This window comes from Aythya ferina (assembly GCF_964211825.1).
Source record: "Aythya ferina genome assembly, chromosome: 2".
Classification (NCBI taxonomy): Eukaryota; Metazoa; Chordata; class Aves; order Anseriformes; family Anatidae; genus Aythya; species Aythya ferina.
In genome coordinates, this window is record NC_140297.1 from 60,348,341 (window position 1) to 60,364,767 (window position 16,427).

At 43.9% G+C, this 16,427-nt stretch overlaps 1 protein-coding gene, 1 long non-coding RNA gene and 1 gene segment (V, D, J or C); all 3 read left to right on the forward strand.

Moving 5' to 3' along the window:
• AMPH (amphiphysin) overlaps positions 1-1,611 on the forward strand; it is a 129,883-nt gene extending 128,272 nt beyond the window's left edge. For both annotated transcript variants that reach the window (XM_084510094.1, XM_084510093.1), the window contains one exon: positions 432-1,611. In XM_084510094.1, coding sequence (XP_084366220.1) covers positions 432-539 — 108 coding nt within the window. In that variant the 3' untranslated portion in view covers positions 540-1,611. The remainder of the gene's footprint in view (positions 1-431) is intronic.
• A 10,535-nt stretch (positions 1,612-12,146) lies between these two features.
• Positions 12,147-13,222, forward strand: LOC311432051 (Ig kappa chain V-VI region NQ6-8.3.1-like). The segment is given in 2 exons: positions 12,147-12,407; positions 12,871-13,222.
• A 1,978-nt stretch (positions 13,223-15,200) lies between these two features.
• Positions 15,201-15,926, forward strand: LOC311432054. The gene is made up of 2 exons (XR_014689801.1): positions 15,201-15,488; positions 15,660-15,926. It is a non-coding gene; the product is annotated as an uncharacterized lncRNA (long non-coding RNA).
• The last annotated feature ends 501 nt before the right edge of the window (positions 15,927-16,427 follow it).

Genomic DNA, 16,427 nt, shown 5'->3' on the forward strand with positions numbered 1-16,427 from the left:
CAAGGAAAATGAAAGTCAAATTTAAAACTTCATTTTCCCCTTGATCTGTCTTATTATATAATGGTTCTAGGCCACTGCTATGCTCTTATTGTGTAAGTATGCCAATATTGTTGTGATAACTTCAAAAAATCTCTATATCCATTTGCCCAAATGCTGATCTGTTTCAATACTGAATGACCCAGAAGGCTGATTATTCAACTTTGAGTTCAGCTAAGGGTTAGATGGGCTAAAGGCCATACAGTACACTCACAATCACTCAATAACACTGGTCTGGCAGAATCAAGAAAACAATCTGTGCAAAATCAGAGGCTGCTATTTAACCAAAGCACCACATCTTTTAGCCAGGTGACTCTAAAACCTCTTCAGGTCTGAAGCACGTAAAAAAGAAAGTGGGGAGACCTGAAATTTAAGACTCTGTCTTTTTCTTACAGGAGGCTGGCTGGTTGACAGGCATTAAGGAATCTGAGTGGCTTCAGTACAGGGATGCAAATAGTTACAAAGGACTTTTCCCAGAGAACTTCACACGCCATCTGGAGTAGTTCTTCTCTCAGGCACAGGAATGTGGCATGAAGCTCAGTTAGTAGGTTTTTAACCTCTTTGAAACACAGGAGCCCACTGTTTTTGTAGTTTAAGCTGTTAATGGTTTACAGATTGGTGCCAGACAAAGCTTGTGGAAACATATCAAAATGAGCATGAGTGCAAACAGTTAAGCTAGCAATTTCTGAAGCAGTATGTGGAAAAAAAAAATCAAATAAAAAAGAAATGTCCTTATTTGTTCACATGTATGTGGCAACAGGTTTGCTTGTGCTTTGTCAGAGCTATGGTGATCCTGTATTTGGTCCTTTCCCATGAAATCTGAAATTAGCCTCCTCAATACCAAAACCTTAACTTCTCTGCACTAAGTGTATTGTATTGAGTTGCACTGCAGAAGATTTAATTAGTAATTCTGTAGTAATGAGGTCAAACTATTATAAGTTTCATGTGTTTAAAAAAGATAATTAACTGCTGCAATGTTTTTCAATGTTATTTTTGGACATGCATAATATATATATACACACAAGAAGTCGTGTATATATAAGTGCATATGGATATATATGCATTTTCACAATGTCATCGTAGTTCTTTGACTGTGTAGTGTCATCAGTACATGCATTGCTCTTTCACTGTCTGGCATTACAGGAAACAGTTTTGTTTGAAAGCAAAACTAGCTGCTCCATTGCCAAAACATTATACAGTATCTGTGTTTGTAATGTGAAATTTTCATTCTGAGATGATGAATAACATCATGTTCAAAGCTGCTAAACCTTTGAGAAGGCATGGCTCAGTCTCCTCTTCCAGCTGCAGTAGTTACGATGAGATAATCTGGAGGGGGAGCTGTTATGATGCTAATCTATACTTTTTTATTTAATTGGCTGAATAAGAAAAAAAAAAAAAAGACAGAACTAATCTATGAGAAATAAACACAATATATTTTCACTATATGTATTTATGCAGCATACCTTCACAGATCCTTTTAAATTAAGATATATAATGTATCCTGTATCAAAAAGTCATCTGTAACTTATGTTTTCCAGTGCTGTGTCATTAAAAATAAACCTTTGATCCAAAGAAGTTGTTTCATCTGTGGTGCTTTTGAAGTTTTGTTAAAAAGAATTTCACATAGTTCACGTGTTGTATTAGAGAATCTAATCTTATTTTAATAACACTTTTTCCAAAGAAACACAGCATAACAGGCATACCATCTAAATTCTTGCTCTCAACTTTAGTCATGGTCAAGGCTCCAGAAGGCTCAGCGCATCCCCTAGCTGCTCCTTCTGGAAATGGACTCTGGCCGCCAGCTAGTATCTGTCCACAAGCACAAGGGAGCATGTCTGTGCCTGACTGTCACCCAGCTGAAGATTGCTACCTCTTACTCATTTTTACGCTTGTCCACTTATCTTCTGTGAAAAGAAAAATCCCCATAAATATGCTCTGTTCTGTTTGCGGATGCATGGAAACTACAACTATTTAGGAACACCTTTTTTTTTTTTTTTTTTTTTTTTTTTTTTTAAAGCAATTCAGTTATTTTTTGTGATGTTTTGATTGTGGGCTGTTTTTATGTATGGGCATTTTCTACTCCAATTTGTCGGATTTCAATTGAAGAAAGATTTTTTTGTTGCTCTAAAAGAAGAGGAAAGTAGTTTTCTTTCTGTCTTTCAGAGTACAGTAGCTTTCTAAAGAAACTGTTGATAACTGTGTTTTATGGAGAAGTTGAGTGGCTCAACTGTGGTAACTGGGATTTTGGCTGTAAAGTGTCACAATGAGCAATCAGAGTCTCAGGAGGTTGCAGGAGGCCCTTTGGTTTTCCTTTCATTCTTTTATCAGGTTTGGCAATCAATAGTGATCCATAGGCAAGAATTTATCCAAGGGAGCAACTTCTCATTTGTTTTTGGTGTTGCAATAAATTCCAAATTCCAGTACACCACTTTGAGGTGGTCATAATAACCTATTAAACCTGATTTATGGTGCGACTGATGACCTCCAGGCCACAGTTTCCTGCTTACCTAGATCTCAACATTGCATTTCAGTATAGCTGCTCTACAGATCACACATGCAACAGACCCACATTGGACAATGGAGCCTCAGTTTCCCTGCAGATGCTATGTGGCCACTTCTCTGACAGAAGCCTACAATCAAGTTGGACCATCATGCATAACAACCATAATACTAAGAAGCAAAGAATGGTGTGATATCTCTACGGCATTTCTTTACCCAGTGGTGATTGTGTGCAGTTACCCTTATGCCCTTTTCTTCCTAGAAGTACGAAAGTCAAATTCAATACGCTTGACCTTGATTCTTCTAATAACCTTAGTACAGGTAAATATGCTAAATTCACTGGTAAGGGGTTTGCAGTACACAAGATGGTATAGAGATGGGAAAGGTCTCTGATATACAGGGAAGAACTTTCATGATCAGCTATGCTGCTTAATCTCTGTTTCTTAAATCCACCACAGCATAAAGAAAAATGTAATTGCAAAAACCATCAGATGTCTACTCACTGCAAGCAATGTCATTATTTACTGGCAATAAGAAGTACTGAAAATGTCCCAGCAGCCATGCTATTGCACATGATGCGTGTGTGATTTATGTGCTGCAGGTTACTGTGGATATAACACCATTCTGGCATTAAGTATGTCTTCATATCTCACCCATGCACCTTGGAGCCACAAAGCAAATAGACTTCTTGTGGGAAGGATGAGGAGTATTATTAATGTTATCTTTAAAATTCCTTGCAAAATTTCACATACCAAGATGATAGATGGTAAAGGAAGGACACTGATAGCTGGTCATAATAATAATTTTCTTAATTTTCCCTTCTGAAAGATGAATAGAAAACTAGCTGGTGGATAGAAACATTTATCATTTGGGATTAACAGCTGTTTCTCATATTTGATTCTTCTTATTCTAGTTTAATAAGACAATCAGACTTCTCTCTCAGACACTTTTATTTCTGCAGCTCCTGAGATGAACAGTATGAAATAAATGTATTTCTCTGTGATTTATAGAAGCCTATTCATCGGAAAGCAAGGGAATTTTTTTTCCAGTATGTACTGCTGTTACATACCAATGATACCCTCCCCCCTGTAGTTGTATTAGCCCAGAAGTATTTTCCCCCTTTGCTTGGATTTTTCTGATTAACACACTACATTGAACTTGGTGAATTACTGAATTTCACGCTTTCAGGGTGATTGTAAAACAATATCCCACTGTGTCTTGATTTCTCTAAAGGCTTATTTATGCCTGAGACAGCACATACTGCTAACCTTCTACAGCAACTATAACTTCTAATTTTACATGAAATGAACCCTTGGAAGATTAAGGGGCCCAATCTCCTGGACCTGCAGGCTGGCTTTGCACAGTGTGGCCTTGGAAGTAAGAGAAAGTAGCTGAAGATAGAGGAGCATCTCATGCGACTGAACTAATAAATTGTTTATTTGCAGCTTGTCTATCTGGTTTACAACGTTTCATGAATAATGGAAAGTGCTCAAGATGAATGATGCTTCTGTCCCTTTCCTCCTCCTCCTCTTCCTGATCCCTGTCCCTTGTTCCACCCCTTCCAGAATTCAGAACTGGATGCACCTGTCCCCAGGAGAAGAGGGTGGGGAGGCTGTGGAGTACGGTCCTCCTCAGACTGGCATTCCAGGATGCTCTCTTTACTGCCCTAATGCCAGGAAGACATGAAGTACATCATAGTCTCTTTAAGATCATGTTTAATGAAAAAAAATTAAAGTGTCTTGCTGACTCAGGGAAAGGGCATCAAAAGCATGTCACTATGACAGGTAAGATAAACGGTTGGGGTTGGTGAATCATAGAATCATAGAATCATAGAATATCCTGAGTTGGAAGGGACCCTTAAGGATCATCAAGTCCAACTCTTGACACCGCACAGGTCTACCCAAAAGTTCAGACCATGTGACTAAGTGCACAGTCCAATCTCTTCTTAAATTCAGACAGGCTCGGTGCAGTGACCACTTCCCTGGGGAGCCTGTTCCAGTGTGCAACCACCCTCTCTGTGAAGAACCCCCTCCTGATGTCAAGCCTAAATTTCCCCTGCCTCAGCTTAACCCCGTTCCCACGGGTCCTGTCACTGGTGTTAATGGAGAAAAGGTCTCCTGCCTCTCGACAACCCCTTACGAGGAAGTTGTAGACTGTGATGAGGTCTCCCCTCAGCCTCCTCTTCTCCAGGCTGAACAGGCCCAGTGACCTCAGCCGTTCTTCGTACGTCTTCCCCTCCAGGCCTTTCACCATCTTCATAGCCCTCCTCTGGACACTCTTCAACAGTTTCATGTCCTTTTTATACTGTGGTGCCCAGAACTGCACACAGTACTCTAGGTGAGGCCGCACCAGCGCAGAGTAGAGCGGGACAATCACCTCCCTTGACCTACTAGCGATGCCGTGCTTGATGCACCCCAGGACACAGTTGGCCCTCCTGGCTGCCAGGGCACACTGCTGGCTCATATTCAACTTGCTGTCTACCACGACCCCCAGATCCCTCTCTTCTAGGCTGCTCTCCAGCGTCTCATCGCCCAGTCTGTACGTGCAGCCAGGGTTTCCCCATCCCAGGTAAAAGAGCAGTTGCTGGCTGTAGGTGCAGTTTGCAAGACTGGACAGGCAAAGTATGAGCAGCCATTCAGTCACTTGAAAGCCAAAATAAAGTTGTTATTGTTCACTTTTAAAAGAGATTTAAAAGATCTGTCTTCTACTTTTTGTATTTAAAACAATAAGGTCACAGTTAATGACGTACCATTTAATAAGCCAATCCCTGCCTACAGAAAGTAGTTAGTTCCATTAATTAAGCAAGGTCAAATTTCTGAAAGCAGTACAAAAGAGCATGAAGATGTTTTTCCATCCCCTGTAATGAGCAGTGTTCACTGCTATCTCTGATGTGCTTTCTGGTGGCGAGATGTTTGCTGCAGCTGAGGGGACTGCAACTGACTTGTTCCAAGCAAGCCAGTGAGACCACTTTGCAAGGGTTTTAAACTCCAGCTCTTACTGGAGTAAAGTACCTGTGTTCATTTAGAGAGGAATTTTAGGAAATGGCATCTTAGCCCAGGTTCATAATTAGAAACTATGAAGTGGGGTGTGTTTGGGGCTCATCATCTCCCTAAATATGTATTATATATATGGTAGTCACTTTTCAAGTATTTATCTGTTAGGTCTTCACCCATGTGATTTCAGCCCTGATGCTACCTTTGTGTGTTCCCTATCTCCAGCAGCATTTCAAACCTGCTGTGTTGCTCTTGGATGGATGTCTTCAGTCTGACCTGTGTTGAACTTCAGCACACAAGCATCACATGGGGAAAACTGCAACACTTTCTAAATGGGGTCTCCTGTAACCAACAGGAAGACCTTGTAATTAACAATAATTTGACAGAGCTGAAACCGGTCCAAAGGGAATCATGCTTCATAATCAGATGCTTCAAAGCAGCTAAAGGAAACTTTAGTGAAAGAATATGCCTAAGACATTAGTAAAAGTACCACTGTGCATATATATATAGGACTTCTGTCCAGCCACAGCCACTAAATGCAATGCAGGGAACAAACCAACATGTAGCCATCAGAACTGTGGTCTCCAGGAGTCAGAGAGACCCACATCAGTCAAGGAGGATTGACCTCCTCTACCCTTATGGGGATATGCTGCACCGCCAGCGCTCAAGGCCACCATCCACCATTCATTCATAGTGTGCATGTATTAACCTGGGCAATACAGCTCCTAATACGCAAGGGCTCCAAAATTCTTCATGAGCTGTCAGAAGAGTAAGTCCAATTGGGTTCTGGGTGGCTCTCCTGGCACAAAGCACAGAGGAATATTATCTTGCCTGTCTACCTTTTATAAGAAGAGCCTCATGGTTGCTAAGAACAAGTACTGAAGTCCTATACATCTTCAACCTGGCTTCAGAGGAGAAAACAGGTTGGGGGTCTCTTGTGGTGCTGCCAGAGCAGAGGCTTTGGTGCACCCCAAGCTAACCACAGGTTAGCCTGCGTAGTTGGCTAGCAGACTGCTGCTAGCATGATGCGTAACTGGACCAAGAACACCAAAACCCTGGAAAGTTATGTTACTTTAAAATTAAATTATTGATTTTCCAAGGTATGTGCTACAAAGGAGTGGAATGTAATTCAGGCTTCCTATACCTGCATTTCAGGTAATTATGCAGAAGAAAGCTGAACTCTATATAAAAACTTTGATTTTTTTTTCTTTAATTTAAACATGTTGAGCTGCAATAGAAGAAATAATCTAGCTGTGTGTCGGTGAATAAAAAGTAAATAAATAACAAAACAAAACACCATGTAATCTCAAGGAATAACTTGTGTGCATTATGTTAAAATTGCTAAATGAGAAGGTCATGCAAAATTCTCTCTCATGCAAAATTCTCTATGTCCAAAATCTGACAGACCCCATACATGGCACAATGCTGTAACTCCCAACTCTCTCTTGTAGAGACATAACTGAAAGTGAAAATTGTCTGTAGTTGTTCATGGTGATTCAAAACACTCTATTTTAAGCCTATAAGACACATGTTTTACCGGAGAAGCATGCTAAGGATCTTTGTGTATTTCCTAGCCCAAGACTGAACATCATACTGCTGACTATTTAGAAAGTAATCATGAAAATAAAAGTTACTGGTGCATAAATGCTTTGCTTAAACCAAACCAAACCAAACCAAACCAAACCAACAACAAAACAAACAAAAAACAGTGTATTATAGGCGTTCTCAGCATCCATCCGTATTTACTACACAGCTGTTCGTAAAGGACTTCTGAGAGTTTTACTCCTTCACACCAGTAGAGGGTGGCAGACGCTAGAATTTGTACTGACCGGTCTCGAGCTGTCATTTGATTGAATCTTAAGATACGAATTTATTCAAAAAGTCTCATTATCCAAACTTGGCTCATGGCTGCAGGCACACAGGGCGAATTCAGTGCAGTAGCAGATGCAAACCAGCCTTATGTACACAGTGACCGGGTACTTCAGCACGCATGCAAACGAAGATAGAAAAGTACATTATCAAGCTGCACCCTAACTCATTGCTGCAACATAACTTTGTGTCTCATAGGTATTAAAACTCATGCCATTGATCAAACCAGAGCAGTTGCTCATGGAAAATCTGCACTGAATAACAAGTTACTCAGCTGATTGAACTCAAAGATACATTAGGGTAAGAGAAGAAATTAATTATCTATGCTACCTGTGCTTAAAATAACTTTATATTCCACCTGTGTTTAAATAATCAGCCAGATTATTAACAATGAGAAAACACTTTAAAACCTGAAAATGGTCTCATGTTCTAGCTCAGTGGCATGACTTTGATCTGTAAAGTCAGCTTCCCTGACAACTTTCTTACATGTCTACTCCTGTCTTTGCTTCTGTCCATTCACCTACCCATGGCTTGCTTTCACTGGGATGACTATTGTTCCTATGAATTAGCAGAGCACTGTGGTATTTGACTGCCTGCTGAAACAGCACTACTAAATGAATGTTAGCAGTTTTTTAATGTTGGAGTGCTCAAAACCAGCAGGCCAGTTGCTTGCAAGGGGCTGTGCTCAGTTCCTGTCCATGGCTCTTGAGGCTACAAAAATACTGCACCAAACCACCTTTCACCCTAAATGGAATCCTCAAAACAGACAAGGAGGTAGAAAGTGGATGTAGGGATGTACTCGTGTAGGATTAACCCCAGTAAGTAAAATATTCCACCACTTTTCTATACTGCCTGCTCAGTTTGTGTCAGCAAAGCAGCATAAAATTCATAGCATTCCTACTTTGTGTTTTTTCCCTTTTCCAAGAGGCCTGGGACAATAATAGTAATGGTAATGGTAATGGTAATGGTAATGGTAATGGTAATGGTAATGGTAATGGTAATGGTAATAGTACTGCCAGGAAATGTGAGTTTGTGAGGTGAGGGTTTCAAACAAATCTAATCGGTGCAGGATTTCTGGCCAAAAGACTTTTCCTATCACATGACTCCTTCCCCCTCACCCCAGTTTTTCCTGGAGTAAGGAAGAGCTCACACATGGCTGTTATCATGCCCATAGGGTTTCCTCTACAAGATGGAGGAGAGTTAGAGCTGGGAATGGATGCCAGTACGAGGCAATGCAGAAGTCCAATAGAGCAGTGTTGGGAGCTGGAATTAAATTCAACACAGTGGTGTAAAGTCATGAGTTGTGTCAACTTTTCAAGGAAATTCAGTGCACAGTCTTTATGCTTTGAAGACCTATTCTCTCTTCTGGTATATCTAATGGGAATTAATGTGCCATTTTATCCATTTTTCCCCTCTCATAAATATAAAACTCTGTAGGTCTCCCTTTCAGTGGAGAGAGACACCCACCTTGGTTTCAGTCCATGGTGACATGACCTCTCATTCCCCCTCAGGCCTTGTGTGTGCCTGTGTATCCTTTCACAGTCAAAACCTGAAACTTTCCAAGAGGCTTGAAGCAACAACAGCTGATGATTCTCCACATTTTAGTATTGAAGGTTTTCGGAGTTTGTCTCTCATCTTGCTCTTTCAGCCCCAGAGTACTCATTGCCTGGGAGCACACAGTGCTGCTGGGCCCTCGAGAAGCAACAGCAGAGGCACAGCAGGCTTACTGGAAACCTTCTCAGCTTGTCTATTCCCCTGTAAGTACATATTATTTTCAGTTTTTAAAATGTTTTTAAAGGTTCTGGTCACTGTTTATGTAGAACCATGTGTCTGATGCCCCATAGTATGACATTATGTTCCAGAAAGCAAGAGCTGCCCCACTGTGCAGAAACTAGGTAACAAAAGAGAAAAATTAGGTCCACAGGTGGCCAGAAAGGTATATAGCAAGCTGTGCACTGATTTATCATGGCTACAGAAGAACTATTTACTTCTCAGACAGTGTGGCACATTGGTATAAGTCTTTTCCCATCTGCACCATCAGTGATGCACATTGTCCATGAGCCAGGTTTGCCCCCTATGAATCTCAGCTGCGCAGACACAGCAGAATGTTGCTGCCTCAGTGTAGGGGCATATTTCTACTGACTGCCTCCTCATCACTGCTCTCTCTTACTGCCTTCCAGACGTGCTGTGGACCATTAGCCTGCACCTTGCCAATGGTGTCACCAGATCTTCACACTGACATGTATTCTGCCTCTCTTTTTAACAGGAAATTAACCCATTGCACCACCTGCCTCCACCAATTCATTGCATTGGGGGATGGGGGGTATCAGCACATATATTATTAAATTTCTTTCTGTCTGTTAGGGTTGAACTATACCAGCATCTCTGAACTTTTCCTGAGGAGCTGTGGCAGAGCTATGAAAAATTATGGGCTTCTTGAAAAGTCTGCAAGCTTGTCTCTTGCCTTGTAAGTAAGTTTTATGTATGAGTTATTTCATCTTGGTTTTACATTACACTTCCATTTGTCCCCCCAGCCTAAATATACTGTTCCGTATCAGTGATGTCTTATTACCCAAATCCCAAGCTCAACTGACACTTTGCAGATAACTTGCAGACAGATGGCTTGGTTCTGCTGCGTGATGGCTAGCAATTGTGTGCAAAACAACCCACACACTGCAGCTAAGGCTTACTGTTTCTCCCCCTCTGTGCACTATGCCTTTGACAGAAGTGGGGAGTAAACTTCATTGTCCTTTCCTTATGCAGGGGGTGCCTGTGGTTTGAGGATACTGCTGTGTCCCCCCTACCCAGTAATAAGGCCTTCTTGCTGCATCCCCACCCCTGCTGCCTTCTCCCTTCTCTCCCTCCTGGTGTTCTCTGGGTACGCCTTCATCACAGCCCAGCCACTCCCAGGGGACACTGCTTAATTTACCTCCAAAGTAAACCTACGCCGTCTGGCACCAAAAACAGCCTGAAAACTGCTCTCCACCCCACCACAAAATATAAATTGGACTACTGGTTTCTCCAAAAGGAAATATCTTGTCTACATATGCAAAGACACCTGCGTGCTGCTGCTGCACAAGTGGGACATCCAAGCCAGCGGGTGGTATTACTGTGCCATGTAGGACTACACACAGCCACTTCCTTAGCCTTCTGCCATTTCTCCACAAAAACTACTGCAAAGATGTGCTTGCAGAGGAACCAGCCCCAAAACACCATGAATGTTTTGTGTAGAGATGTTACAGCTTATTTGTCTAGCATCACTGCCCCTTCCCTTGGTCCTTGTGGAGAAGACTCGCTAAGTAAATCATTTCCATGCTGATTTATCTTCCTGTCTTTGCCCACAACTACTGATTTGTAGTATGTGACATGGAGCTCCAAGCATGGGTCCTGCTTCTCATCAAACCCTCTGTGAAATTGTCCCTTGAGAGCTGTAAGCTGAAGTAAGCAGACAATGACTGATTAAAAAGAGCTGTAGTACCACAAGATTTAAGAATAGGCTTTTAAGAGATGCTGAGTGACTGTAGGAGACTGGCAGATTTGGGATATTGCTCCTCTTTAAAATTCAAACATTTGCCTTAAATCTGCAAGCAGGGCTGTGACAGAGCCAGAATAATTTTCCCTCGTGTCCTACAAACTGGAAGGGGAAATCCAAATTTTCATTCTCTTAGCTGAGGCACTGTTGAAAAGTACTTTTGCCAGTTCAACCATCCTGCTGAGGAGTGAGCAGGCAGCTGCCCTCACTGGCTGCCAGACTTAGGGGCTTTGCCTCTTAAGACAAAATAAGCGATTGCTTTATGAGACAAAAGCCCAGGAGATGCTTGGAAGGGAATTAGAGGTGCCTGAGACAGAGAGGAACAAGGAAGGGTGAAGTGCTACGATAAGTGGCTAGGGGACAGGTGGCCATCTTGGATGTGGGGGGAATTTCTTATGAGAGAAAATCTCTATCTTAAAGTCCCTCTCAAACTATTTTCAGCTGAAGACAGCTGCACTGCCCTTCTCCTAAGCAGAAGACAAGAAGGACTACATAGTGCCTGCAGTTTTGAAGGGGCAGTCATAGGAGTCACGTAGCACTGTTTGCTGCAGCTCCATCCTGCTACTCCAGAGCAAATCGATGTAAGCACAGTCCTCAGAAGAGTCAATGAGAAGTATTCTAATTTGCAAAATCCTGAACATCTTGCCTTTTCTTCCAAGATTGTTGACTTTTCCTGGACTGTTGGATGATGTAAAGTACGCCGCACCTGCTGTTAGGAGCTGGGAGGTGCTCCTAAAATATGGTTTATTTATCAGATGAAAGTCAAGCACAAACAGGCGATATATACTGAAAGGTGGTACTTAAATAAACACTCTTAGCAGTATTTCTGAAGTTAAGTCAGAGGTTTCAAGAACTTGAAGATAAATTTCAAGACACCTCTCAGGTGTCACAAGACCAACTGTTCTCCAAGAAGGATTATTTCTAATTTTGTATGATAATCCAGTATTAGCAGTTCCCAAAATTGAGCTGTCATTATCTCCAAGGTGAAAAATCCTGGCATATTTCAGTATCAGGACAATGAAATAAAATCTGTTTAAATCAGGGCCTATGTGAACCTCGTGAATCTACACAGGTTCAAGTGCAAGTTCCTGCACGTGGGTTTGAGCACCTTCAAGCATAGATATAGTCCGTAGGAAGAATGGATTAAAAGCACGAAAAAGTAGAGGGCAGCAAAGAGCTGCATCGGATATGCAGTGTCTCCCGTGGCTTTCTCACAGCCACCAGGGATCTACCAAAGAAAGGCCAGCTGCACCTCTCATTTGAGGCAGAGAAGACCCGCTGGAGCTGTTCCAAGCAAGAGTAAGACAGAAGTCACCAGGAACTGGCCCACAGAGCTTCCAGAGCAGGTCGTATTTTCTAGGGAAGGCTGGGGAAACGTGCTTCTAGGACAGCGGTGGGGTCTGAGGGGAAGAGCGTCCTGGGGACAGGCAGGATGGAACAGACCCACTGTGAATGTGTGTGCTCAGCAGGACTAGCAGGTGAGTCTGGGCGGAAGGTATCACAGAGGCACAGGAACTAAAAGACTTCAGATTGAATCTCTTAGGTCCTTTCTACATTCTTATTGCCATGGTCTAGTTTGCCAGAAAATTTAAGCAGCAGCAGCCCCCTGTCCATCCACCTCACCCCTCCCAAACCAATTGTAAGGAGTTGAGGCAACAACATTGGGTGTGCCAAATGACTCATTTCCTCCCCAGAGCTTTTTGACTCCTTCTCCACCTGGGGGGTTTATAACCTTCCTGCCCCTTCTCCAGTTCCACGCTTCACCCAAGCAGGCAGCATGCTGCTGCTGCCCATCCTGCTTGCAGCTTCTTGTTGGTCCCGTAAGCCCCGTTCCCTTTCTCCTCTCCTTCCCCTGTGCAGAGAACACAGCCCCTGCTCCAGACTGCAGACGTTTCGAGCCCTTACCAAGTTTTCACCCAATTTCTCCCCATTCCCTTCCAGGTGGAGATGCACAGGCGGTGCCGGTGCAAAGACCAGCGATGCAGAGGCAGGTGAAGGGCAGCTCAGCCAGAATGGAGTGCCAGCTGAGCAGTAATGCCATCGTGCACTGGTACAAGCAGCTTCCTGGAGAGCCACCCAAGAGGATACTGTACGTGTCAGGACAGAGTCCTACGTTTGATGATGGCTCTGATGGCCGAAAGTATCAAGTGTGGAAACATGCCTCTGAACCTCTCTATAGTCTCACAATTGATTTCTTAACCCAGAGGGACACTGGCACATACTACTGTGCATACTGGTATTATTATCAAGGCATCACAGTGTTAGATGGGCCAAGATAAACCATACAAAAAGGCACTTGGCACTCCGAACCGCAAGCTCTGAGCTCTGCCCAAACGCAGATACTTCCTCATTCAGCCCTGCTCTGATGATTTTCTGCCATAGGATAGGAAAAACAACAACGTAACATGACAGCTGCTAAATAGAGGATGTTAGTAATCAGGATATTATTTCCAAACTCACACATCTCTGTAACAAGCAGAAGCTTCAGGGCCCTATCAAATGAACCACAGAATCATAGAATCATAGAATATCTCGAGCTGAAAGGGACCCATAAAGATCATCGAGTCCAACTCCTGGCACCACACAGGTCTACCCAAATTTTTAGACCATGTGACTAAGTGCAAAGACAAATTGCTTCTTAAACTCCAACATGCTTAGTGCAGTGACTGCTTCCCTGGGGAGCCTGTTCCAGTGTGTGACCACCCTCTTGGTGAAGAACCTCTTCCTGATGTCTAGCCTGAACCTCTCCTGCCTCAGCTTGACACCATTCCCACAGGTCATATCACTGGTGATTAAGGAGAATAGATCGACACCTGTCCATCTGCTCCCCCTTGTGAGGAAGCTGTAGGCCACAATGAGGTCTCCCCTCAGCTTCCTCTTTTCCAGGATGAGCAGGCCCAGTGACCTCAGCCGCTCCTCATATGTCTTCCCCTCTAGGTCCTTCACATTTTCATAGCACTCTTGAGGTGCAAATGGGAACTTTGCTGTCAAGATGACAGCAAAGAGGGTACAAAGTGAATGCAGCCTGTCTGTGCCTTGTGAAGAAACAGCATCTGAAGATTTCTATTGTTTATTGGAATCCATGGAGCAAGCAGACAAATATATAACCATCCCCTTGCTGCTCTCTCTTGAAATCAGCTGTGCATGTGAAACAAGGAGAGAAGACTGCATGATTCAGTAGACTTTCCTTCTCATTTTCCTACTGTCTTCCTTGGCATTTTAGTCTCTACAAAGTCCTACAACAGACCAGAAATGCCACTTTATCATCATAGTTTCTCCCCTGGGGTGTCCAGAAGAGAAGTGACATCCTCAGCCATGGGCTATGCCTCCAACAAACAGACAGACAGCAAGGAGATCATCAGCAGTACTCAGCATGGATTCACCACAGAGAAGTCATTCTTGACCAATCCCATACACTTCTACAATGAAATGCCCAGCCTGCTGGATGAGGGGAGAGCAGTGCAGATAGTCTGGGGACTTGATTAAAGCCCATGTCACCCCTAAGAGTCTTAGAGAAAGGCTGTTGGTGTGAGGGGCTGGACGAGGAGACAGAAAGATGGGCTGAGCAGCTGGGCCCCAAGGGTGGTGATCAGTGGCACAAAGGCCTGGGTCCAGTCCTGTCTAACATCCATGTCTAACATCTTCCTTAATGCTTTGGATTATGTGACAGAGTGTTCCCTCAGCATGTTTATACACAACACCAACCTGGGAGGAGTAGGGGTCATGCTAGACTTCTACTGTCATCACCAGAGGGCCATGCTGCCATCCAGAGACACCTCGTCAGGCTGGAGAAATGGGCTGATGGCAACCTCACCATGTCTGAGAGGGGGACATGCAGAGTCCTGTACCTGGGACATGTTTCTCTGCCTTTCTCTTCCAGCCTTTTTTCCCAAGAAGTGCTTGCAGCTCACCTCAGCTTCAAAACCCAAACCCTGCAGCTGTGCATTTCCTCCCCACACAAAACCACAGGCGAGGCGCCTGCTCCTGGGGATGCTGCTGTGGTTGCTGCAGGTTGATCCCCACGAGCTGCTGCAGTGGGGGCAGCACAGGCACAAGGGCATTTCGGCAGGCCACAGCTGGGTTGCCAGGCTGAGGCAGCAAGAGAGGGTCCCTGACAGGGTGGGGACATGCCTCCTGCCACTGGGGGGGACCGCACACACTCAGCGCCCACCAGGGTGGCTTCTGGGCTGGGAGCTTCATGCCCTGATGTACGGCTGCAGCTGCTCTCACTCTCAACCCCTTCTCAGCAGCTCTGCCTCAAGTTTCCACATGCCACGCTCCTTGGACTTACCAGTCTTTCTGAAAAGCTGGTGGGATGACAACGTCCTCACCAGTGTGAGCATTCCCAGGTCTAAGTCTTTTCCCAGGCTGCAGTGGGTTCTCTGTAAACGTAGCCCCACACGGTTGCTCCCTGAAGAGCCATCGCTGGAGACGTCTGCTCCTCCCACTCAACCCTGTCCCCATCTGGTTTTTTTTTCCCTCTCCTCTGAGTCTCAGCTGAGCGGGACCAGCAAACATGCTGCTGCTGGCAGCACTTGTGGCCACTGCCGCTTGGTCTGGTAAGTCCTTCTTACTTCATCCACATTTTCCTCACAGGCACACATGGTTGTACTAACAGGTATTTTCGCCAGTCACTAATTACCACTGACTATCACTGACTTAATAACTAAATTAATTTCTCCTTTTCTCTCTCTCTCTTTTTTTTTTTTTTTTTTTAATTTTTTTCCTAGATGCACTTGCACAGGAAATTCCCATACAGACCCCTGTATCCATAACCAAATCTCAAGGCAGTACACGTGTGCTGTGTCATTTTAAACATGTCTCTGCAAATTTTGATAACACCATCATTCACTGGTACCAACAGAAGGAGAATAAAACACCAGAGTGGATGTTCTATGTTACAACAAGGATTACAAGAGCAGATAAGATCTTCCAAGGGCGCAGGTATACAGTTGAAACAGTTTCTGACCAGAAAATGTGTACTCTCATAATAAAAAGTATAGTTCCAGATGACACAGCTACCTACTACTGTGCCTACTGGGACTCTCACTATGACAGAAACCCAGCGATCACCTCGACCAATACTCCCTCGGTGGCTCAACCACAAACAATTTGAAAGATCCCAAATCACTTCCCCTGGCATGGATGAGCCGCCTGGCCTCAACACACAGGCTCTGCACAGCCAGGACTGGCTCGGCGCTGAGCCACTCCTTGGAGGGGGCAGCTGCCAAAAACTGGGGATTTCGACGACGCAAGTGGAACGTGCAAAGGGAACAGTGAAAGGCGAATGCGTAACCCAGCCTCAGCACCTCCTCTTCCCCTGGTTTTACTGAAGCAGGGAACTGGTTATAAGGATTTCTTTACTGGATAGGGGAAGTCTTCCCTGCTGCTGTTCCTGGAAATAGCTCAGCATGTTGTTCTGGAGCTTTTCAAAGCCCGTGGTTTGACACAGAAAACTGAAAGAAAAATTTCCCTTGAAAGCTTGAGTGCTTTCAAAA